This window comes from Anopheles moucheti, chromosome 2 (assembly GCF_943734755.1).
Source record: "Anopheles moucheti chromosome 2, idAnoMoucSN_F20_07, whole genome shotgun sequence".
NCBI lineage: Eukaryota > Metazoa > Arthropoda > Insecta > Diptera > Culicidae > Anopheles > Anopheles moucheti.
The window spans coordinates 80077601-80104239 of NC_069140.1; the positions used below are offsets into that span (position 1 = coordinate 80077601).

The following is a 26639-nucleotide window of genomic DNA, read 5'->3' on the forward strand; positions in this document are numbered from 1 at the left end:
ATCATACAAACAAAACAGAGCAAACAGTTCCCCTCGCCTGAGTAAAATGTGGATACAGATCACACACGCTACACATAGCCACACACGGCGATCGTATCGCTCGAATGGTGAGAGCGAGATCGGCTGCCGATGCTAAATGCGAGCACCGCGTGATAAGACTCCCACGTGATAAGACAGGTATGCGAATGAGAGAGAGGGGATTATTCACCTTGAAGAGAGCGATGGTGTGCGATGCAGGGTTTGCGTCGTATGTATTGACAAGTCCAGCTCTGTGTTGCTTTGTTCGGGAAAAGCTATAAGCGTTGACAAGTTCGGTAGAGCTATCGAATGACCGTCAAATGTTGTTGCTGGCAACGATAACTTGCCAATGACTATATTATGTTATATTATATGAGATATATGAGACAATTATATGAGATATCAAAACGAGCCAAACAACATCACGCTGAACATGTCAATATAGTCCCCAAAAACCCTGTAATAATAGCCAACGTGTGAGAAACTCTTCTATCACCGGCAATGTTAACACGCGTGAGCGGTTCAGCTATATGCACGCTGCAGGGACATACATGTTACCTCCTGTTTTGGATGCTCTCTTGGTGTCGAAAATCTGAAAACGGCTGGTTTTGTATGGAATTTTGTACTGGCCGACGGCAAGTTTTTACGCATTTTTTTGCATCGACTGGTGGAGATTTGAACGCATGCGCAAGACACGAAAATAATGTACGTGGAACGATCGACATGGTGCGGATAGAGTTCTTGAAACAGAATGTTCAAAAATAACCACGTTTATCAAATAATACACCCCCATTATACTTACGTATTATTTTATCAATAAAAATACTTTCGGATGGTGCTTGTTGCGAAACGAAAATCGCGAATTTAAGAGTCGAAAGACAATAATTAATTTGCATTGCTGTTAGTATTTTCAGTTGTGTTTCATTTGTTTGTTTGTTCGTTTTTTTTATTACACTCTTGCCTTTACAACAAAGTATGTATGGTTTGTATGGAATTTCGTATCAGACGGCGGAAAGTTTGAACGAGATGAAGGATCCGCCCGCAATGATGGTCCAAGGACAATGCGTACGAAAGATGTTTTGTGGATCGATCGATCGACGCGCGACAGGAACCGACTCTTGCACCGGGACTATCATAGGAAAATTGGACAAATGTGGTTGCAGATCATTTCAAGCGCCTCAATGCCCTCCCCGCCCCCTCCTTCATCGTTTTTAAAATTAGAAGCCCCAACTATAATTCCGCCCTGGGCCTCCAAGGGGATTGATCCTCTAATGAGATACAGTATAGTTGAGTCATGCCTTTCAAGTAACAGCTCATGAAACAGTAATATCTGATGGTAAAATTATGAAGAATTACAGCGAATCAAGCAGCAAAACAGCTTCTTAAATACCTATATAATATAAGATGCTGTAAACATGGTATCCTTTTCTATGCTGCTACCTTTGTGGGTGCAATGGTCATTTCTGGTCTTGCTTGATTTTTATTAATCAGGATAGTGAATCCTGAGCTCACTTGACATTTGGAAGCTTTGGGGCGGCCCGGTGGCACATGATGGGGGCATTCTCAAATTGCTCGTCTGTGGATACGTGTAAAAATTTTATCCATTAGGTAAAATCATAGTACACATGGAAAAATAAATTGTTGGTGAAGTGATCATAGAAGGCGTTGAAATAAAGGAGTTTAAAGAAGAGATGTGAAATAAAAACTGCTCCACACAAAAAAATGATCCATGGGTGTACAAAATAAGGTAACTGACTTTATTATAGTTCATATGCCGTATTTATATACACACAAGAAGTTGAATAATTCCAATAAATTTCAATTTAAAAAGAAAATCATTGAAAAATTGTAGTGCAAAATCAAATATCACTAGGAATTCGAATGGTATAGGAGTTACTAATTTCATTTCTATTCTTGATTTTTTTATTTCTTTGTTTATTTATTTATTTATTTTAAAATGACGTCAAATGATATAGCCTTTACATAAATAGATATTTCGCGTCAACAAATTTATGTTTTAATATAATTATGTGAAGTAGAAGCAGAAAAGCAATACATAATCCTTTTATTTACTAAAGTAAATTAACCCTTTGAATGCTAAGAGAAGATTATTCAGATCAGATCCCATGCGCATCTCGCAAAGCGTGTCATCAATTACCAAATTAACTTACCTTATACAAAACAACCATTCAACGCAACGCACTAAATAATACAAAAAAACATACATAGTAGTGTTCACCAAAGAAAAAAAACTTTACTCCCAAGGATAAACACAAATGTACAGAGTTTCACAGCACTAAATCTGACAATAGACGTTAGTCTTAAAGAAAACACAACAAAATGTTTGTTTCGTTATGTGGTTTTGGGCTTTTGTCTTTTTGTTTCCTCGTTTGTTCTCCTATTCCTCCTTTGTTCGTTTGTCTTTAAATTTGATTTGGGTTTAAATGATATTTAACGAAAACAAAATAGTGTTGCTGTCAACTATTTTCTACATCTTTGTTTGATTTGATTCCGGTTTATAACACTTAAAAGATATTCGTTTAATCGTTCAAATTGCATAAGAAAGGAAGTACAGGGAGAGTAGTTTGTTTCCATGTTGAATTGGTACCATTTTATCTCTTTTTTTGTTTTGCTTTCTTTTATTCTTTGTTCATGTTTAGTTTTCGTATTCGTACAAGTCACTGTAGTTTTATCCTCTAAACGATCATCCAAGTGATTAAGTTACGAGCTGGATTGTGTGTATTTCTGTTTTTCTCTTTCTCTCTCTCTCTCCCTCTGTACGTGCTTACACTTTTCGTCCAAACGTCCAAAATTCCCAAATTGGAATGCCTTACGCACCACAAAACAGTTTCGCGCACAGAAAGTTAGTTTCTGACTAGTTTCTAAAATATATAAAGTTGCAACTGTAGCCAAGCCGTCGATTTGATGATTCGGGGTTTTATACCTTCATTTTGCCTCTTTGAAATCTTTCCTCGTACGATGAGAAGAAGCTGTGTGTTCCGAGTGTGTGTGTTTGTTTGCTAGTAGTTTTGTTTTATTTTATTACTTTCATGAACATGTTTTGTTTGCGGCTTTACTAAGTGTTGGCGTTTGTTTATACCTTGCTTACTTCCAGTTGAGTGGTGAACAACTGCCACTGGTAGAGCACTAACAGTTTCGCTTTTTTTCTAAAAAGGACAAACTTTTTATACTTGGAAAAAGGACTGGAATAGCAGAGTGGGCTTGTATGAGAGTGTGTGTATGTGTGGGGGATTTTTGTTTATAGTAATTGTAGCGATAGTAAGCGAATCCACAATTTATGGTACTAACCCTTTCAACAAGACACAGAACACAATGCAAGAGGAGGCAAGGAACTAGGCAAGAGAGGCGCAAACAACACGGCTTCTCGATGTAGGTGCTCGTTAACTTCTTTCACGCAAGGGAAGATACATCACGTTATTAAAGGTATCAAACAAAAGAAAGTCTAACGATATACAAAAGCAAAAAGGGACAATTTAAAAACAAAACTACGCAACGAGTAGTAGTAGAGAGTGCTCTTCAGCTGTTTATTAATTATTATATTGTTACCTCTTCTCTTCCTTCGCTACTCAACACTCTTCCTCTTCCCACACCGTCCTTTGCTCCACTCACCCAAATATGCAAAACTTCTCCTTCATCCTTTCGCCCTCCATTCGCCTTCCCAACAACATACCTGTTCCCTTCTTTGCTTGACGACTTCTAAACACACACCTCTTCCTTAGCCCTTCTCTCTCTTTCTATCTCTCTCTCTCTCTCTGAATGTTGGATTTTGTTTCGGTTTCTTCTTCTGTCTGTGTAATGCTTAGAGAGTTAGTTGCTTTTACTTTCAACTGCACAAACTAATCATATACTAACACGTGCTCGGAGGCGCGCGCCTGTACGCAACGCGATGAAGCACTTTACGTACGGGATGCACACACTAATATATGCATACGCACATACACAAACACGCACACACGCACACTCGCACGCACGCACGGTGATGGTGTTGAGTGGGTGGTTTGGTGGTGGAATTACAACGCCTTTGGTGTGGTAGCGATGGTGGGGATTACTGAGTTCAAATGGGTGTTTTGTGTGTATATATATATATATATATAGGTATATATATTTTTAATTAATATATCTTCGTTATCTCTTCTTTGTTTTTTTTACGCTTCTTTCTCTGTAACTCTCTTCGCTTTTTGCTTGTTGTATTATCTATTAGTGTATTTTTAACTTACTTTGTTGTTTCTTTTTTGTTTTGTTTGCTTCTTACTTTCGGTTAATGCTACAAACCCCACACGCGATTTTTTTTTTCTTTTGTTTGCTTTCCATTGCTGCTTGCTCACGCCTGGCTTTGCATTTGCGCTGCGTTCTATTCGTGCAATAATTTACCAAACACAACAATTACTTACTGCGTTCTGCTGCTCGCCTTACTTTTTATTTGCTTTGTTTTCTTATGCTGTTTTGCTCTATCAAATGTTTCCTTGCGCACTCTCCCCAATTGCATTCCATGTGTGTTTGTATATGCGTGTATTGGTAAGTGTTTGTGTATGTTTGTCTGTGTATGTACTGTATGTGTGCAAGTTTTCTTCTTCTTGTATAGCAGTTATATATGTTTGTTTGTTTTTTTTGTTGTGTTATTTGTTTTTATTCGTAAGGTTTTTGCATTTCAAATATTTCCTCAACTAACAAACGCGACAACGACGACGAAAGAAAGAAAGGAAGAAAAGGAAGAAAATATCTTTCATTTGGATTTCGCGGTTTTACATGTTTGTTTTCTTCTTCTGCTTTGTTTGTGTTGCTTTTTGCTCTCGCACGCACGGGAACCGTTTCATGTGGGTTTTTATGTGTAATCGTTACGCAAACGCTGCATTGTAACAGGTGTGTGTAAGGTTTTTTTTTGTGTTTTTGTGATTGTATTGTTCGTGTTTGCTCTTTATGTACGTGTGGTTTTCATCATAAACGGGGTTTTTTTTAAATACATTCTCTCTTTCGCTTACGTTTCTGCTTGGTAGTAGGTTCGTTTAGTGAAAAGCTCTTATTTTTATCAATAATGTTTTTTTTTGTGTTGTTTTACTGCATTTACTATCCCCTCTCCTTTGCGGGGTTCTCTTCTCTTTGTTTCGCTACGATTACACTGATGTTATGTTGTGCCATTTTTTTTTTTCATTTTGTTCTACTCATTTCTACTCATTCCAATTGTTCCAACTGACACGGTATTTATCTGCATCCTTTATCGACGGGTGTTAACTAACATTCTTCTTATTAAATCTTAAAGCAAACCCTCTTTTTTTCGAACCGGCTATCGTTATAGCGTAGTACTCGCTGTTTAGTTTCGCAAACTTGGCGCTACACGGCGTAGAAGAGAGTGGCGTGTGTTGAATACGTCGTTGCTATAAAGTGAATGGATTTGCGCAATCGTTAAGATCCTATCTGCTGCCACACAGCACACTACAATGGCAACCCTTATAGGCAGAGAAGAGAGTTTCTCCCTTCTCTTTTCTTTAATTCCTTTGCAAAGCAAAATTTGCCAACCTTCAGGAGGCGTTGTTGTATTGGATGGTTTTACGTATGCTACACGCAAGTAATGTTGCTAATGTTGCCACACGTTTGCGACAAAGAGAGATATCAATCGACTCTATTTACTGCGCGATGTTAACGATAAAGATAAGCTGCTGGTCTTGCGCTGCTGCTGCTGCTGCTGTTGCTGCTGCCGGTTTTGCCGCTGCTGCTGCTGCTGTTGCCGTTGCTGCTGCGGCTGCTAAGGCTGCTGCTCTGCTTCCGCTGCTGCTTTGCTACTGCGACTGTTGAAAAACTCGTGCTTCGTGTTACACACACACAGCAATGGCGAGACACACACACACACACTAAAATAATCGAACGGGGTTTTATGTTAGAATGGGTTCATTAACATTATATACAACGACATATAACAAAACAAAAAAATAGTACGCTGCACTACAACCAATCTTCACTTATACTCTCCCGAAACCAAAATCAAATAAACCATTAACAACCATTTTGTTTTCACAATTCTTTTCCAAACCTCGTTAGCAAACATATGATTCAAATTCGGAAATACTCATAACCAGATGAACTCCTCAAATATGTCCCAAGTCTTTAAGCGAAAAAAGTGTTGCGTAGTGTAGTGTCGTTTGTTGGTAGCGGGAAATGCGGGACAAATGGTGTTGTGGGTGGGAATGTTTTGTTACTTGCGCAAAAGGGAATATTCTTTCCAAGCAAACAAAAATGTCCTTTTCTGTACCAACAACCAACAATATAAAAGGCCCTGGTGCAAACGTAAAGCAAATCCTCCTGCAAGTCATCCCTGTTGTAGACCCTACAGAGTACTAAAACTTATAAATCTACAATCTGCAACATGTCATTTACAAAACTGTCTAAATATCCTGTCCTTCTCATTCATTCTAAACTGAGGCTAGCTCCCTTTTCGCTATATTCTGTGCTGTGTGCCAAAAACAAAACAAAACTTTCAACAAACTTTTCAAACGTTTTTCTTTCTGCAGGATCTTTTCCGAAAATAAGGCATAACCGCACAACTCTACCCGGTTTGAAAAACTGCCCTAAAATGAGTGTTTCAACTTGAATGCAATAAGGTATTTTCGTAGATTTTAGTTGTTTTTATTTTTACAAAAAAATGTACACAAATAGATTAAGGATAGTGTTTAAATTTAATTTAATTTAACTTGTTTTCCGGTGTTGCTTTCTCGCTAATTCTGGCCTTTTTCCTGCTAACCATATAGCCTGCGCTTGCCTTTTTCCTTGCTGTTTTCTCGCACTCTCTCTCTCTCTCTTGTTCTATAGCTGAATAATGAAACAAATGTAAGCTGCACGAAGAGAGGTTGTGGTGATGCAGAAGAGTTTAAAGTGTGGTATAGAATGTGTCGTGTAGAAGTAGTAGTAGTAGTAATAGTAGTAGTAATAGAGTATAGAGTGGACACGCTAGAATTTTCTTCTTTTTTTTTGAGTGGAATTGCGCGGTGTTTTTGCTGTTGTGGTTTGTGTAGTTTGTTAAATAGCTGCTGTTTATATATATAGTTAAAGGTTCGATTTTCACCTTGCCATTATTACAATTAGGAGTTGATTGTATGCCCTTTTTTTGTTTTTCTTTCTTTTACCATTTTTATTTATCTTCTTATTTATAATTGTGGTCGTTACAATTAAAATTTTTTAAGTTATATGTTTTGCCTTTTTTTCTCTGCCGACTGTTTGTTCCTTTCCATTGTTTATCTTTTATTATTTTTTTTTTGCAATAAGGATTTCGGTTTTTTTGGAAATGAGAATTTTACCTTTTTCTCTTTCTTTCATCTGCGTGGGAGAGAGAGGGTGTGTTGTGTCTCTTGTGATGGTAGTAGTGGTGATTGAAGATGTTTAAATATAGGTTATGGCTGTTGTTGTTCCTGTTGCTTCGTTTCGGTTATAGTTGTTAAAATATAGCTGTTGTTGTTGTTGCTGTTGTTTTTAATTCTGTTGATGTTCTTCAAAGCTGTTGTATTGCTATGCTTTTTTCACTGCTTTTTCCATCATGATTTCACTGCTGTTTCTTCTTGTATTTTCTTGCTCTTTTGTTTGGTATTTTTCTGTGTTATGCTTTTAAGTTTAATTTAATGTTTAGCGTTTGCTTTACTCTCTTGCATGTTTTTCTTTTTCTTCTTTACTGCTTTGCATCTTTTCCTTCCTTTCTTCGAATCATCATCTTGCTTGTCTCCACTCTCCATTATCCCACGCTGTATCTTCATGTTCTTCCCTTTTAAATCCAAATCGATAGCGTTGCGCAGCTGTTGTTGCGCGTGGCTACAGTCTTCTTAATAAACAAATAGAAAGGCGCAATGTATCGACCTGTAGCTCACTTCGATGTCATCATTGTTACGAATTCTGGAATGGTCAAAAGAACAAAAAAACAAAACAGTAAATTAGTGTTGAACGAAAACTAGTCGATCGAACAGTTATTTCTTAAATTTTAGACAATATTTCGATTGAAAAAATCCCTAAACCACGTTTGGTAATGAAACTAAATGTAATAAACACAACTTCCAAATATCCAGGCATGCGAATATGAAATACTCAAATCAATAGTAAGTAAGTTAAGTATCTAATATGAAGTACTCATATGTTTTAAATCGGGAGCAAGTTGTACGAATAAAGAAAGATGTTATACTACCGCACAGACATACGCTTTGTTGACGCAAATTGTTTGTGCTACACTTGGATGAATATATTAACAAGTTCAGGTATTTGAACGCTTCAAGCATATGTGCGCACATGTGGAGTGCGGCAAAAAACTAACATTGGTTCAACCTAATGTGTATATGCGACGACGTCTTGTACGTTTTTATTCGATCCAAGAGTGTACAATTTACAATTTTCTTAAAAAACACAGAATATTGTTAACTTAACAGCAAGTTCAAGTACAAAGCTGATAATCAACAGAACAATACAAATTTTAAATCGTACATTATTATTAAAACCGCACATAAAATGATTATGATAAAATGGTTATAATAAATCCATAATTCGATGAAATCGCGCCCCTGTGCAATTTTTACGTCTACTCCTCCCTGCATCCATGCCCAAACAAACATGAAATACTAAAGTTATATTAAAGGCAATAAGCGGAACACGTCACGCCGTCGTCCATGTACGTTTTAATAACAACAGTGCTACAGCGCACCGTCAGCCAAATAACCGCAGTATTATCTTTATGGCAGGTATAGCCCCGCGCAGGTTTCTCTCGTTTAATACTTCTATTAAAAACGAGCACACACAAAAAAGAATGCTACATTATTATTTTTTTCTCCAACCATACACTGCTGCTGCTTTTATAGTATGCTATTTTGTTCTTTTCGCACTGGTTTAGATGATTATTTACTGCCTTTGAATGTGGTTCTGGTTATAATCAAGCGACTGGAAACGCGGCACCAACCTGGGTGTTCTTGCACATCCACACACATCCCCCGCCAGGGGCTGGCCTTCTCTTGGTGTATCGTTTTTCGCTAAGCGTTCCGTCACCTTTCTATAGTGAATTCGAGATGCATCGGGTGTCGCCGCCCCGTGTGCGCCTGTGACGTAGATCGGGGGGCTCTGCAAGAGCATTCTCATTACGGCTTTACAAAGCAAGACACACAAACCTCCGTTTTGCCATCGCCGTCGTTTTGTCGCGTATGCGCTCCTACCGTGTGTACATTGAGGTAGTAGTCTGTAGTCGGTTAGACTACACATGGAAGATAAATCTCCACACATTGGGCCGTGTAAACAAAAACCTATATTATACCGCGTGCTGAGCGCGACTTTCCCCACTGTCATACTGTCGGACCGACCCAGCCATTGCGTCGGTGTTTAAGCAAAGCCAACCAGCAGCAGCAGCAGCAGTGCAGCCATCCGCAATGAAATTATCCGAGCGCAGAGATTCGACAAATGACGTTGGCTTTGGCTGCAAGCAATGTACCGGAGTGGATGGGTGGTGGTTAGCGTTGTATTAACAAGACTATTTGTACAACAACATTTGGGGTCATAAACAAATCGTAAGACGGAAGTGCGCAAAGTACAGTGTTGCCATAAATCTATTTAGGTGCTTACCGGACGGCACCACCATCTTTCCCCAAAGCAAGGGACAACTGCATACGAGATACAAGCCTCGGTTGTTGCACAAACTGATGATGATTTCAAGCGAAATTACTAAAAAAATCCTCCTCTTTAGTATGAATTGTATCATCTATTCTACTATACGATGGAAAAAACAAATCACACGACCTATTATCCCGTGACTCGATCAACATGCTCAATCATTCCTGACCACGCTCAACAAAACAGAATCAATAAAACCGGTCCCGTGATTTCGGTTATAAAAAGATCCTTCTGTATGGCTACAAGCCATAGCTAAACCATTTACACACCATTAACTGTTTGTTGTTTCAGCAGCTCAATAAAAACACATTCGAAGAGCGCTCTGACTCAATCAGCTCAGAGATCACCCCAGGCAGCAGTAGTGTTCACCCCCTTTACTTTCACCGACAAGGTCAAGCGTAACAGCGTTCGATTAACAACATCTTAGCTGATGATATTCGCCCAAAGATCAACGATCGTTTTACTTATGTTTTCATTGTTACAGAAGCACCCTTCTCATACTCCCGCGAATGGCTCTCACGGGTGGGGGGGAAGGCCCGTACGAAAAGCGCAAAATAACACCTCAGTATTCTCGTGTCGCGAGTCACGAGCAGCGCCTCATGGGATGAGTAAGAGCCGTGAGTAATTCATTCTCTACTCGATTTGTCGAACTGTTTGTAATGACACAAACACAAATGGGAACAAATGATGACGCTTTCCGTGCAAATAAAACACGTTTGCGCTTAGCTGCAGCAACACAACTTACGAAAATACGTGAGAACTCTGTTATGCATAATTTGAGTGTTCTGCGGATTCTTAAAGTCGGTGTGTATCATCCAGTTCAAATTGTAGTATGGTTGAAAAGTGGAAATACTCATGCATGAAAAGTGCATAAGTGCAAGCCAATCAAATACACGTTATGGGGAAAAAAACCTCTACAACCGTGCTCAAAACTAAAATATACACGCTGCAGAAATAGGATCCTGTACAATAGTACTTAAAACCTATCTACCCTTGGGCGTTCGTTGACTTCCGAAGCGATTCGAAGGGCACAAAACAAAAATATTTTAATTTACGATTAAATTTACGGTTTGGTAACCATTTTCGATATTTTTTTTTAATACAACACGTCAAGTGACGGCTGTTGAAAAGGTTGATGTAGTGTACCACTCAATCCTTTCAAAATATGTTGCTTATTAAATTTTTTTTCAAATTATAATATAAGTTATAACAATATAAAGCCAAAATGTTCACAAACGTAAATATACAGTTACTAGAAGATTGCATGCAACACGCAACGTAAACTATGCGCGAATGCAATGTATCAATATCATCACCGATGGGGCAACGCTTGTAGCTACTACGACAAGAGCTGTCCAATTCGCAATCAGTTGCAACATCGCACACCGTTGCAGGGAAATGTCATAACAATACGTAGTAGTAGCTAGTTCAATAATACAACGGATGCGGTTTGCACTAAGGTAACAGAGACAAGGTAAACTTTTCCACAGCACGTGCAAAATAATGAAAAAAAACTGCTGATTGATGTGCGCAACACAACCGCCGTTTTTTCGTGTATTCAAATCATCACGTTGGGCTTTTCATTGTAACAAATTTAATACTCCTCTCTCTCTCTCTCTCTCCGCACAACAAGGCGCAACTTGTTCCGTTTTGGAATGCACCGAAACATAAAAAAGTCTACCAGGTCAAACACATCGTCTTTCATTCAGTGGCTGGCTTTGAAGATATCTTCAAAGTTATACTAAAAAAACCTCTTGCTTTACATATATCCGCGCACGTAAAGCTCTTCCGTGCTCTTCACTGAGCGCTGTTAAAAAAAAACAGGGAAAAACCGCTCCAAAGCTGTAGGCTTCAATGGCCAACAGGGCCCAGCAGCAGGAGAGAGAGTTCGTGATGAACAATCGTATACTTCAAAGACATTCTTCTCGCGATAGCTGGCAAACGCATGGGGGAGAGGCGGGCAAACGGAGACCACAGAGCAGGCAGCAACTAAAAAACAAGTGAATGGGAAAGTCAACAAATGATTGAAATGCAACTTTCAACAATCGTTCGGTAGCAGCGAACGGCACACCGTCGAACAAACAAAGAAACAGCCAACGTGGGCAAAATGTTACAAAAAAATGAACAGAACAGATGGTTAAAAAAAACCGTAGCCATAGTCCTACTATTTCTTTCACACATATCTAAAATGTTCACGAAATACAGTTCCCATCGGCAGGGCAGGTGTTTGACAACACCCATGAAGTAAACACCAAGGAGAGCACCTGGGGACGCGAAAAACAAAATCAAATCATGACCCTGACAACACGATGGCGCAGTATTATTCTTTTGCCACCTCCCCCCTTCGCTCATTTTCTTTCGCCAAAAAGGGGTCCCTCCTTCTTCATGCCTAGGGAGTACTGCTCTGCTAAACGCTACTGCTACTTGCCACCAACATTCCCGTCATATCGATCAAACGAGGTTCGATTGATTTGCACCCTCCTTCTCTCTTTCTCTCCCCGTACAAAGTGTGCACAGATATTATATTCCACAGAAAATAATACCAGGTGGGGTGTTGGTGTGTTAACACGCATTGCGGGGGGTTGAATTTTTAATTCTTGAAAATCTTTGTAAATAACGGGGACTTTGAAAGTTCCGTCTAGAACGTTCCCAAACGACCCCTCATTAATGCTTCCCAACCTCTTTCGCGCTTCTCTCCGTTACGTACCTTCATAATTAACCTGGCCATCGCCATCTATATCGGCTTCACGGATCATCTCATCGACTTCCTCGTCTGTTAGCTTCTCGCCCAGATTAGTCATGACGTGGCGCAGCTCAGCTGCCGAAATAAAACCGTTGCCGTCCTTGTCGAAGACTCGGAATGCCTCCCGGATTTCCTCTTCACTATCCGTGTCCTTCATTTTACGAGCCATCATTGTTAGAAACTCGGGGAAGTCGATCGTGCCGTTACCTGGAAGTTGTGGAAGAGATAGTTTAGAATTAAAAATATGTCTTATTTTACAATCAATATTGTTTTTAGCAATAAAATAGAAAATGTAAGTAACATTCTATTCATCGAAAAAATAATCTCCAAAGCCTTCAATGGAGGTATGTTAAGACATTCAGGTCAACAGTACATCACATGACTATAGAGATTAATAATTTAACATTCTATTCTGTGTTCTTATGTATTGCCACATGCTGACTAACATAAGGAAAGACAAAAAAATCCCACCACGATTAAATTGTACGCACATAAATACATTGAAATAATGTGTGCTTCATGAGGGCCAAAGATTCCTCTCTTTCTACGCAACGCAACAAGCGGAACGCAACACCTTAACAGTGAATGGTGTATAAATATATTATAACCTTCATACAACGAAAAGGAAAAACTTTAACCAAAGAAGTCCCACACCGTTGCCACTCGCTCCACGCAAACTAGGAAACGCGAGTTATGTCTTTTTCTTGCATAATATCGATTTTTACCTTACATTGAATTGTATTGCCTTTTTCTTACATTCATACACATACACAACAACAGCATGATTTCACAACAAACTAAAACTAAATCACAATTCCCAAGCTTCTCACCAAAAAAAAGAAAAAGAAAGGGGCATATACGTAGAAGTATTCCCTACCGGGCACACCGTCAATTTGGGGCGTTGGTAAAGGTGTTTTCTGTTTGAAATATTAATGAACGTACGGTAAACTGATTGAACCATCCCCCTTACATATTTTAGTTTCCTGTTCACCTTGTACGCCGTCACCCCGCCATTAAAGGTAACTCTTGTGGAGTGTGGTGTCCTTCCAGAGTTGACTTGTTTGGATTTGTATGTGTGAGTTTTCCACCGCTAGCTACTATTTTTCGTCCTCTTTTTCAATTAAATTGGAACATCCTTGACAATTCAATTAATAATGTTAACATTTTCATTATTAGTATTATTATTTTGCTCCTCAATAATGAGGATTTATTAATGAAATTGATGCTAAGGCTATTGCCTATTAAATAATTACTTCCACACAATTACAACACTCAAGTAATTTACGAAAGGCCTTTAAAAGGAACTCGTTCCGTACGAGAATAAAGCCGGAAACAGGATAAACAGGAAAAAACTATATCCCCCCCTGACCGGATGAATAGAATCCAATTTGATTTCTAATCTCGGGAAAGGCTGATATTTGTACTATTTCGTACAACGTCGTCTCGTGGTCGTAATGGACGACCGCCACAATCACACCACGAAATAGGTTGCCCAGTGTGTGTGTGCGCCAAGCGCGCCCAATAGGACCTTCCCAACAGGCGGACAACAACCCAAAAGCAGAAGGACAACAGCAGCAACGTGAAGAACCTTTTTCAATGGAGTACACCATTGACGACGACGGCAACGACGACGACTAACATGATTGGCAATGGAGGTCATAGATAAGCGGGATGGAAGAATGGAATGGGGGGGTGGTATCACCCCACCCACCCGTCTCATTGGAATGTTTTTTTTCTCGTCACCCCCACCATCCCCCGTTCGCAAAGTGAAATAGGGCTTTTGCCTAAAATAGTAGAGTTCAAGCACAATATGCTTGCTTTTGCCCCACCACCAAACTTTACCCATTTGGCCATAAAATCCAAAAAACCCCGGACCAGTCCCGCAGACACGTCCATACTCTGGTTACGGACTATTGCTTCTCGTGCTTGGCGCACACAACAAAAGTGTTATTGCAAGGACTTCTTTGCGGAGGGCTTCTCCGTGTACACAAGTGGGGGTTGAATTGATTCATTCGCTCAAGTCCGCGCGCAAAAGGGCACTATGGATGGTTTTTCCCATGGATTGGGTGTGTGTGTGTGTGTAGTATTATAATGACTTGCCCACCATCTCCCGAAAAACCACGCGGACACGCGGGGAACACCACACACCGCACCAAAATTCCGGGAAGGAAAATTTATTACAATGTGTTTTGTGTATCGTATGGGTGTTTGTGTCCATCATGACCAACCGATATGAGTGGGGTAGGGGGTTAGGACGTATCAGGGGACGTTTATGTCAAACTAGCGTGATTACGGATGAGCTTACACAGTAAAAGCTATGTATAGATCGTCGTCGCTTCGAACACCACACCATATCTCTCGGGAGGGTTCACTTTTTGTGCGTGTTTAGGTGCTTTTCTGTATATCATTTCTCTCCAGAAGCTTATCCTTGCTCAGTTTTGTCCTATCTTTTGTGTGTCGATTCGATGGATTGATAGGAAAGTAAAAAAAGAGCTCATTTCAGGCTTCGAACACATATACCGCACGGGTCTCTATCGCTAGTTTACATGAAAAGGATAAAAAAGAATTAAATAAAAAACAAGTTAAATCCAAACTGTCAAGCATCATTGATGGGACACACAAATTTGTTTACTGCGCGAATGTTTCTTCAGCAGCGAAGGCAACATTCTATTGATCTCGAACGGAAGACCGCTAACCAATAAAACTAACCGCTGACGCTAGCAAAAATATTACGCAAACCAAAGTTTAGCTATCGTGACAAATTTGATTCCCCTTTCCACTTTACTGTTGTGGTGAACGGATGCACACAATAGAAAAGTAGTGTGCAAACGAAAGGTAGACAAAAAAATGAAACACATTCCACATAAAATAGTTTTCTCCTCCTGAGAAGGACACGAAGGACATAAAAAAACAACAAACTTTATTCCACGCCACATCGCTTGTCGCTACGTAAAAAGGGCAATAAATATTATTCATTGTATCTCTATGGTAATCGGATCGAAGCTCCGACAGGAGAGGACAACACACATCGCAACGACAACGTTTGAAGGAGAAGATTAACCACCCGACGGTTGGTGGTGCTGCAAAGGTACACTCACCCACCCACTCTCCCACGCATCAACAACAAAAGGAATCATTGCGAGGAAAGTCTTGCGAGGCGCGTAAATCCCAAACAAACTTGGAACGATTTACGAACCACCGTGTGTCATGGAAGAGTAGTAGACCTGTTCCGCGACAGAGCACGCGTATTGTTCAACAAGAAGGCGAAAAAAAAGAAAAAAACATGTCCAAAAGCTTTATCCTCCTATCGTCAAGTATAGAGCCCTTCTTTCACTGTTGATAGTCCTTATGGTGCGATGCGCGCACACACACACATTTGGGGGAATCCTTTCCAGCATGTCATGCCATAACAAAAATACCCTTTCGGTAATGCGCACCACCACCGGGAGCCAACCACAGAAGAAAATGTATAATACCACAATAAATTTCATTGTTATCCTTCGTTTCGTCATATTTACTGCCCGGTTTTTCGATTATTTATGGCCCCATTTTGACCGTGTCCTCGCATTTTTTCGTACATGTGTGGGTGTGTTTGTGGGTTCACATGTCTTCTTCCCACTCGTGTCGCGTTGTTTTGTGGTGCAATGGTAAGGTAATTGCCGTATTTTCTCGCGCATTTTACCCACTTCTCATCGTCCTAAAAATGGCATTCAAAAAAATATGAAAATATTGCATGAAATAACGAAGGTACGTGAGAGTAATAATTTAAAGAATTTCTTGCAAAGAAAAAGGAAAACACAGCCCAAAAGTTCACGCTACAACGATATCATATTCGACGACTCTGCATGATGATAATCACACAGTGGTGTGTTATGTGCCTGATGTTTGGAAAGAAAATTAAATTCCTCGCGATCCAGCTAGGTTAGGAGTATGACTAGTTAAATCATTCAGCAGTGGAAAAAGAACAAGACATTTTCGATTCTACCAACAACCGTTCTTCAACACAGAGAGATACCCCCAGAAGCGACAGTTCAATTTTCCCCCAATTGAATGTTTGTTGCAAATAGCTTTAAAAGCACTGGCACAGAGAAAAAGGCGACCAAGAGAACCAATCTTCGCAAGTGCGCATACCAATGCAATCAAGGACAAGTAACGGGGGCAGGAGCTATTTCGTTAGATGTGGATGCTTTCTGTGTTCCGTTTGCGGACGGAACGTTTATACCCCCCGGGGGCCGGGGGATAAGAAATTCCTCAAGTTCAACTATCCACAATTGTGCTGCTGCTGGCATTCCCTCTTTTGATGTGTGCCGCGCGACCCCCGTGTTTCAAATAAACCGAAAGATCATGTCCTTTGTACGATTGGAGAGTTGGTTTTGCTTATGCGGGAGATATATACAAATATGTGCACAAATGATTGATATTCCTGGAATGAAGAAGTTTGTTAAAAAAAAAACAAACTTTGCCACTTTACGGCTATTAATTACAGCATTGAACATTCTTCATAGAATAGATATACAGGCAGTCCCCGAGATACGCTATTATAGCGGACCGCTATAACCCGGGAAAAATCCGCGTATCTCGAATATCCGCGTAGGTCGAATCCTGGTGCAATTTCGTTTATACTTCAAAGTCACTGAGTCGACTTCCTTCTCGGAACTTTATTTATTGAGCGAATCATTCGATTTTTAGAAATATTACGTTAAAGTAAGTTAGAAAGAAATGTTTTATGTGACAAAAAATGGATTTGAGACCAATTTTTCACCTTTTTGCTTAGATTTTGTGCTATAAACTTACTCATAAGTCAAATTTCCAAAAACCGCGTATAAGAGGAACCGCGTATCTCGGGGACTGCCTGTAAATTGTCGTCATCGTCGATAAAAAATCATGCACTACGACAAATGCATACCAAACGAATGGAAACACGATATGTAAGATAAGACAAGCCAAACTGATAAGCAAAAAGGTCTACACCCCTGCCGAACCGGGGGCGACCGACCAGGTGGAGCTTTATCACAAGCGCAAAAGATAACTGCAAACAGTAAACGCACGCAGGCACACACCACTGGGCGGTACATGTTGAAAAAGAGCTAGAAGATGCTATCGTCCATACTTGAGAGGGCCACGTTACATTGACGTAATTCAACGAGGTGTGAAGCAGCAGTGCGTACATTGCATGTTGCATTGCTAATGCACGAGAGTCAACCAATTCCAGTCTTCTAATAGAAATACCACGAATTGTTTTCTCTACTTGATTCCGATAAGTAAAACATATTTAACAAAAAAAACCCTAAAAATATAACAATAATACATACAGAAAGGGTAAAAATAAATTAGTTAGAGCTTAAAGAAAAGGAGCTTTTTTTGAAGCAACAAAGCTCAAATAAGATCGTTGATTTAAAAGAACTATTAACCGAATAAGTGGCCAATATGGATAACAGATACAACAGGTTTTTAATACCACTAGACTAGACTAGACTAGACTTAAACCGCAATATGTACGTATATATATATAAATGTATAAATCAAGAGCTTAATCTTTACACCTCAAAAGATCATGAAATACGGATATTTCGTGATATCGATTGGCCGGGGATTTCTTCCAGGCCCCGAAACAAAATGGAATCATTGTCCTTATACGACGCTCAACAATCTTTTAACATTCTCTTCTTCCCATTGCGGGCTTCCTTTCAAGGATATCCAACAACACGTACGACCATACTGGAAACCACAGCAGCAGACAGAGTATTGCCTCCAGACGAAAGGTTCACTATCAGATTATTATAGTACGTGACCTCCTGTGCACCTTCCCACACAACCACATCCGAGACGGTGCTTCATTGGGATTGGGATTCCACTGAATAAGCGGGCCAGTGTAGTCGGGGACACGGCGCAAAGGACACGCTATAATAAATCCCCTCCCCCTCATAAAGGGTGGTTATGAGCCGACAAGGACACACCACGCATATGGGGGACGACGGCATGCACACAGCATTTTTCCAGCCACTCTTTCTTTCTCTCTCTCTCTTGTCGTGTTGTGGACACGCGGAGTTCCGGACAACCTGCTTTTACCCCATCATTGCCCCTGGTGATGGTTGTGGTGGTGCTTCGTAATGGGTTTCATTTTCCCTGGTGTACACCCCAGAAGCATACCGTTATAACTGGTAACAGTGGCAATATAGGCAAAGAACCAAAGAACCGAAAAACATGTACACGTTTCCGAACGTTCGAGAGAGCAAAATGATTTCTTCAATGACGAGAACGATTCACAAATTGTATTAGAAAAAAAAACGCTATATGTGTATTAGTTATTGCGTGGTTAACTATTTGCCGCCTAAACGAGAGCAGGTTTCATCATTGGGAAATATAAACCCCCGTTCAATGTTTACAATTTCAACCCCATTCTCGCCCGTGCAGCAATGTCGAAACGCGGAAGAGAAGAGCTTTACCTAGCCCACAGCTAGTAACCAGCATAATAATCAGATAACACACACACTCACAGTCCCGGATCTCGCAACCGTTATGGCAAATCATAATTTACATTTTAAATTAATTGTTCTCTCCCACGTCATCCCCTGCCATATACGGTTGTGTGGCCTTCTTTTGCCACAGCTGCAAAGCTCAAGCATGAGACACATGGAGCCGCCCAGTACTTCACAACCGTCTCTCGGCCACAAATACCCACAGTAGCAGCAGCAGCAGCAGCAGAAAATCGTTCCTGGATAATTATTGTAAGCCGTCCGTAATAAAACAACACAACTCATTCAACGATGACGCTGGTTAGTGCAATTTAGCATGCGGTTTTGTCGACTCATGGTGACGTCAAGACCACCCCCCAACACCAGTCCCTCTCTCGCCGTCTTAAATTTACCCATAAAGTGTACGAAAAAGCTTCATAATGAAAGAAAACTATGCTTCTTTTTTTCCCCCCCAGTGGGTAGTACCAGATGTACCCCCTTGTTGACTATTATTTCAAACCACATCCGGCAGTGAGAGCATGTACTTTGCATTCGTAATTGCTCATGCGGAAAGTGGGCGAGTTCTCCCTCCCAACTTGATATGCACACACACACACAGCTTTCTTACAAATGAGATCTCGTTTTTCACTCTTCTTATCACATGTTGTAAATTACTCTCCTTGACAATTTGTTACCGAAGCGATTTAAACGGTTACGGGGCATCATTTTTCGTTCCACAACTTTGGAAACAAGGAAACGATCTTGATAAAATATCATTCTACTACCTACACGCAACATTTCACGGGGCTTTGCTCTATATCCGTGGGGGAATTGGATACTCGGGGGTTCGGGATACCAAAAAGGTTCATCCATAATAAATTGACGTTACACATAAAAACAGGAAAAGAATTACAATCGACAATTTTTCCCATGAGGAGAGCCCAAAATAACCCCACCTATTGACTTCTGTCCATCGGCGTTACAACAAAAAATTTATCCTCGTCAAAGGATCCTCTACACCACGGAATTACATCCAATAAAGCAATGTTTCTGCTGGTTCGCATCTTGTTTTCAAACGGCAAACAACTATCTCTGCTGAGTGATTTATAAGAAACATCATGAAGCCTTGTTTCCTCCACCGCACTCACATATTTGACAGCTTTGGTAACCGCACAATGGGGCGGTGGTCTGAAGGGGAACATAATAAATCGGCTTTCGAAAATTGATGCCAAAAAAACCAAACAAATCCCCCAGAGAAAAAAGCATGCCTCCAAAGGGCCTCTCTGTAGGGCACTCTCCAATCATTAAAAGACAACAGAGCATCGCTAGACAACAGCCCCCCACCATTCGGCGATGCTTCACAGGAAATCCCTGGAAAGGAGCCGGAAAATCAATAGCTGCCATTTTTCACGGTAACCTTCCGATAAAGAGAACACGCGCGCGGATTACCATGAAACTCTCGATTGCCGAAGCTATGAAAGCTACCAGACGGGACCGGGAGCGAATAAAAAAAAACCCCCCGTGGAGCAGCACATTCCGCGGGCAGGAACAGTATTTGTCTTGAAACTCATTACACACCGCACACGACCGGGCCGTGGCCACACATAAAGGAGGGCGCAGGCCAGCGGGGGAGTCAAAAATTTGGTATGATTCCCAAAAAAACACGACGAGATTGTTGACACGAAATTCGAAGAATGACAACTCCTTGAAAGCTTTTCCCGCTGCAAAAGGATGCTAAATTTATCGAACAACGCGGCGGTGGCGTAACGATGGGTGGGATGGATGATGATGCACAACCACCACAACACGCAAGAGTGGGGCTGTGTGTGCTGCTGCTGGTGGTGGTGGTGGTTGGGAACGGGTTTCTCACCCCTTACTACTCTCGCCTTCCTATTTTTTATCGACCCAAACAAGCATACTTCTTCGGGTGGGTGGACGATTTTAATGGAACTACGACGACGATGACGATGGGTAGACGCCAACACGATACACATCAAGGCAACTGACGCCCAACATTGCTCATTCCATCATCACCAGTCCACCCCCAAAAGGAAGCAGCAAGCTAAAATGGATCAGAAAACTGGAATTTGAAGCCAGAATAAGGCCACACAGAGAAGGCCCCGTGTCAGGATTAGATAGAGGAGTGTGTAGAAAAAAAATGACGTCACCAACACTCCATCATCACCCCAAAAATGCTGCCATCGCCAGCAAATGAAGTCTAGGGTTTGGAATTCAGCCTCGCTCTCTCTTTCTCGCTCTTCAGACATACACCACTGAATCGTGTATAAGCGCCCCCGCTTGAACATTCCGTTGATAATGAATTGGTGTATTACTAAATGTATTTTCATTTCGTTTCTGACCTCCAGTTTTAATGTGAGCCTAAAAAATAAAAAATAAAAAATAAACGTTTGTATTATCACTAGGAGAGATTGGGGGTTTGCTGTTTTATTGCTGCTTCTCTCGATGACTTACAGCCGATGGAGGCGCCTCGTAGTTTACGACACGACGATTCTTCCGCCAAAGGGGCAATTGATGTGTGTGTTTGACGATCGACTACTTAATGCACATTTTCCCATTGCTGAACAACAAAACCATCTGTGTTAACGGTTTACGAGATACGATCGTTCTTTTTTTTGTGTACTTTAACATGTTTTTTTTTTCTCGCAGAGGATCTTAAAGGGAATAGGTGCAAGGAATTAACTCGGGTTGTTCCGAAGCAAATCCTGACACACACAACGGGGGGTTGGGGTGGTGATGGAAGTAACAAATCTTGCCAAGTTTTATCACATTATGGAACCCTGCTTTTCCCCCATCTCGTTCGTTAATCAAACGGACGTGTCATTTCCTGTTCTCCGTGTGTTGTTCACAAAAGCTTCGCAACAACCACCCAAGTCCTGTTTCCTACGGGTGCTTCCGTGTGTGCTGGGCGGGCTAAGTGCACCAGGAGCAGCACCACACACAGGTTTAATTCCACTGGTGTATGTGTACCTCTTTCTTAATGCGCAGAACCAATTTCCCAATCCCTGCACTGCTCCCCGCATTGGGGTCAGAGAGCATGGTTGACAAGCAATCCTGGAAGCGGTTTAAGAATTTCCAGGTGTATACGACGACGTTTGCCGCATGCAACTCCCCGCCGGGACGGCTGTGTGCGTCTTTCAAGCGACTACACAACACACCCAGGTTCCCATGAAGACGAGCGACTTTCGGCAAACCGAAAGCCCAACACGGACGCGTTAAAAAAGCTGTAGTACGAAACACATACAGAAATAGCAAGGATAGCGACCTGTTTTGGTAGTGACTGTTCTTCTGTTCTCTCTCTCTCTTTCTCTCGATCTCTAAAACACACACAAAAGCGCTACACACACCATCATTTGGGTTGTAGTAGTAGTGGAACCTTCGGTGGAAAAGCTTTTTCCGCAGAATTCTCCGGGGCTGAGTGACTTTCCCGGCACCGGCAGTGGTTGTGGTATCTTTGCTGGAGATCTTTACTCAACACACACACACACACACACACACACACACACACACACACACACACACACACACACACACACACACACTCTGTTTGTTGGCCTTTTCGGTGTGTTTCGTAGCAGATGGGCGTGCGCACAACACAGCTCCTCTTCGTTGGTGGTGGCTGTGCTAGGAGAGGCGTAGTTGTGTATGGCTTACACATAGCAGCTACTGTCAGGCTACTGCTGGTTGACTTCGTTCCGTTGCTACCGCTGGAAAACGGATCGATATCTTGTGCGCCCGCAACTCTCCTTTCGCCGTCCTTTCCTCTTATCAGCGCGCAGCGATGACACACTGTTGCTTCACAGAGAGCAAGAACCATTTTGGGCACACGCCAAAAAGCTACCACCCGCTGTCATTTGATAATTTTTCGAATGGAACGTTCCACAAGCGCTCGGAAACATTTCGTACGCGCTCGTAGCGCGCTCAACAGAAAAAATGCGTGCACCTGAAACTGAAAGCATAGCAGATTCCATTTGAAATTCTTTGCATACCAGCGGGACAGTCCAAGAGGGAATTGATGCTACACCGAGGATCTGCCCATTACGAAAATTGAAACAAAACAACACATACCATACAGGCACAGAGAGTGAGAGAGAGAGCGCGCGCAGGCGAGCTCTTACCGCGCTGAATTTGCATACCCTTACATACATACACACAACTCGTCTCGCAATAAACAAGGGCGGTGGCTCTGTAAGCCCGCTTTCCATTAGCACCAGCCCGTATTTCAATTATGACAATGGTTAGCACATCATGCGAGGGTTTTGTGCAGCAAGTTCGCTATTATTATTACACAACCACCACCACTCATCAACTCTCAGCACTGCTACTCCTCTTCGGTCAAAATTATTATCCAACGATAATCCTAAAAAACATATTAAAATAAGACAAAATTATCTGGTGAGTAATAGTTTCATTTTAGAATATAACCACACGAGATCAACTTCAATACACTAACAATGTTGTTAGGTGTATACACAGAAGGGACCAATTTCCTAGTTTTACCTCAATTAATTTGCTGATTCGTAGTAAAGGCGCAGCACGGGAGGCCGCCTGATACTAATGAGGCAAAAGAAAGCCACGAAAACACACCGGGGGCGTATTGGAGAAATATTGATAATTATTGATATCGCTTGCACACGATCGTCGTCGCGGTCACACAAAAGCATCAGATGCTCATTATGGGGCAATGTTTGGTTTATGGATCGAATATCCCTATTAAAGGATGGAAGAGATAAATTTCCTCCCTGGAACCATTTTCAAAACTTTGCAATTCATAACGCTACTCTCATTACACCATTGTACGGCAGGTCGTAATTTTAAACAGCTATGTTTCATTTAGATGTTTCGCAGGACGGATATAATAAAGTTTTTATCATTAATTAAATAGCTTACAATATTACTTTTTGAGTAATAAATTCTCAAAAAATAGTAATCATTTTCAGAATTAATTTGGCAGCGGAGTATTAGATTCGTTTGTTCCAAGAATCGAACAGTGTTAAATTGTGTTTATTTTGGTAAATTTTCAAAAGTTAATCAAAAAATTGCAAAAGTTTGCAAAAGCAGTTAAATACAAGATAATGTAGTATACTCGGAAACGTTCATTCTTGTTTGTATAAATATAAAACCTTGAGGTTTTTGCCAAAGTTAATTTTTATTTACTGTCATGACAACAAACAATACTCATATTTACAGCTAGACATATTAATAAGAATTATTATAAAATCCTACACAAATTCCAAAATATATTGCACAAGTTAAAAGAAAGAAAAGTTATCTTTTTTGACACACACGAATGATTATGTAGCGCAAAATGTTCAAATATCATATCCCTTCTTCCTTGTTACTTTACGGCCGTTCTTCAGGTAATTAAAAAAACCTTTTCACCATTAATGGATGCAATAAACTTGATATTGGTAATACTTTTATTACAAACGCCCCAAAAATATTGCTTGGTTAGGGATAGGGAGCGACGCACATTTTTAATCGAGCCAAAATTCTTCTCCCATGCAACAAATGAATAATTCATTACGATAAAAACAAGCTATTTCCCTTTTTGCTTCACATAATCCCACCACCACCCAAAGAGTGATGTGCACTAGGATTTCCTTTCATCCCGAAAAAGTTACAGTTAGTGTAGAAGGTTGTATGTAAGGTTTGACCTTTTTCCTATTCAAATCCATTTAGTTGGATACCACCCTACCACCACCACCTCCTCGGCAATGAAACGGGTCTTTAGAATTATTCCAATCAGGATATGAAGTTTCTTCGAGGACGTCGATGTACATATAAATGTGTAGGCGGCGGCGGCGGGCACAAAACCAGTTTACAAAACCCAGAGCGCGCGCTCGTATTACGGATGATCTCATTTCCTCCATACATATATTTGATGTTTCGTATATAATCGTTTCATACTCCCTTCTTCCCAGACACACGATATATGCAAGTACTGGCTACTCTCGGGCGAGTGAAAGTGGATTTGTGTTAACATGAAGGACACATAGCCGTACACAAAGACCATTTGGTGGAAATCCAATTAATGACCCGGTGGGTGTTTTATGCTTCTCCAAGCTTTCTCTGCTGCAAATGAGCTTGCTGCCACCCTTCAAATAATGCTGCTCCTGGCCGGGTGCGCCCAACTTCCCCTTCCCCCATTTGTGCTAAACTGGCCCAACCGAAACGGATCGATAGTTTTCGAAACTCAGTTTCTCTCAGTTTTTCCCCCCGCAGTATAATGATACACACACACACACACCAAAAAGTGAGTGGTACAGGTCCGTGAACAATGTGACGATGTAGTAATGATGGTCGTCCACCCAAAATGCTACTTCCCTAGGAATTGTGCAATTCCCCATCCAGGGTATAGTATATCACCGGTAACACACCACCAAAAACCGGGTACAACCCACCCTCACATCAAGTCACACACCGTGTTCAGAAGGCATTTTACTAATCGGAATCCTTATATGTGACCTTTGCTCTATACCTCGCCCAAATTTGTTCCTAAATAGTACTTGCCACACCCCACCACCACCTTTCTTGCTTCACATCATCTCTATCCTTCCTCCGCTCGCCCAAGCAAACCATTATCGAAGGTCACAATCAAAATCAACATCATTCATAGTCATCGTACTACAACACCACCCATGCCCCATTAGTACAGAGACGTCGACGGCCACCACCACCAAAAACCATGAGCAGTGTGTGCATACCGAAAAGCTCCCTTCTCTCCTGTCGCCGTCTACCGTTTCACAAGTTCTGGAAAATAATTCGAATCTGATTGCGAAACCTTTTCTGAGTGGTGATTAATGCGCCGATCGCGTGCCAGTTTACGACGAAGCACCACCAATCATCCAACTGTAAGTTTTCCAATAAACAAAAAAAAAAGACTCAAGATGCTTCATCACAGTATTGATGCAACAAAATCCGTACTGACGGAAAAGGGGGGTGTGAAAGGACTGATCAACTATCCCAACTTTCAGTCCTTGAATCGAACAACAGCGCGTTTCGTACGTACTCTACAAAGTAATATGAAGAGAGAGAAAGAGAGAAATTAAACATTAGCATAATCTTGATGAAGGATTATGACAGATTTTTTGTTTTATCAAATTAAGATCAATTTGATAAAGCACAGCAAGAAATCGAAACATTGTAGCAAAAAGTTGTTACACAACAAGAAAACCTACATTTCCATCAACGAAAGACACGTGCTGCTGGCTCAGCTGCTGTCCCGGAATATGTCAATGATTAGTGGACATCTTCCACTATAAATATGAAACCCCATTTCGCATTACTTCTTCACCCCCACACGCGCAGACGACGGTTTCTAAAGGGGCAATATATTGATCGTATGCATTACATTGATGCGAAGCATCATATCTCCTTCTTCCCCCTCGGATATACGGGTTTACACACACTCGTCGCGAGGCACGGTGAAACCGGCCACAACACAACCCATTAAAACCAAAAGCAAGGAATTCTAACGAATGTCCAATTAAACTGCAAACATTCAACACTTACCGTCCGCGTCGACCTCGTTGATCATGTCTTGCAGTTCTGCTTCTGTGGGGTTCTGACCTAGCGATCGCATAACGGTGCCTAATTCCTTGGTCGTGATTGTGCCATCGCCGTCCTTGTCGAACAGCGAGAACGCTTCTTTGAATTCAGCGATCTGTTCTTCCGTAAGTTGATCGGCCTGCAAAAAGAGTAATTGAAATGCCGTACATGAGGACGAATGTAGGTGGTTTAAATCGAACTGTTGCATTTTT

General features: G+C 41.1%; 1 protein-coding gene across 1 annotated transcript in view; it reads right to left on the minus strand.

Moving 5' to 3' along the window:
* Window positions 1-2247: 2247 nt before the first annotated feature.
* The window catches only part of LOC128310467 (calmodulin), a 33637-nt gene continuing 9245 nt past the window's right edge, over window positions 2248-26639 (minus strand). The window contains exons 3-5 of the mRNA XM_053047114.1: window positions 26392-26566; window positions 12368-12610; window positions 2248-7911 (exon numbers count right to left, since the gene is read on the minus strand). Coding sequence (XP_052903074.1) covers window positions 7883-7911; window positions 12368-12610; window positions 26392-26566 — 447 coding nt within the window. The 3' untranslated portion in view covers window positions 2248-7882. The remainder of the gene's footprint in view (window positions 7912-12367; window positions 12611-26391; window positions 26567-26639) is intronic.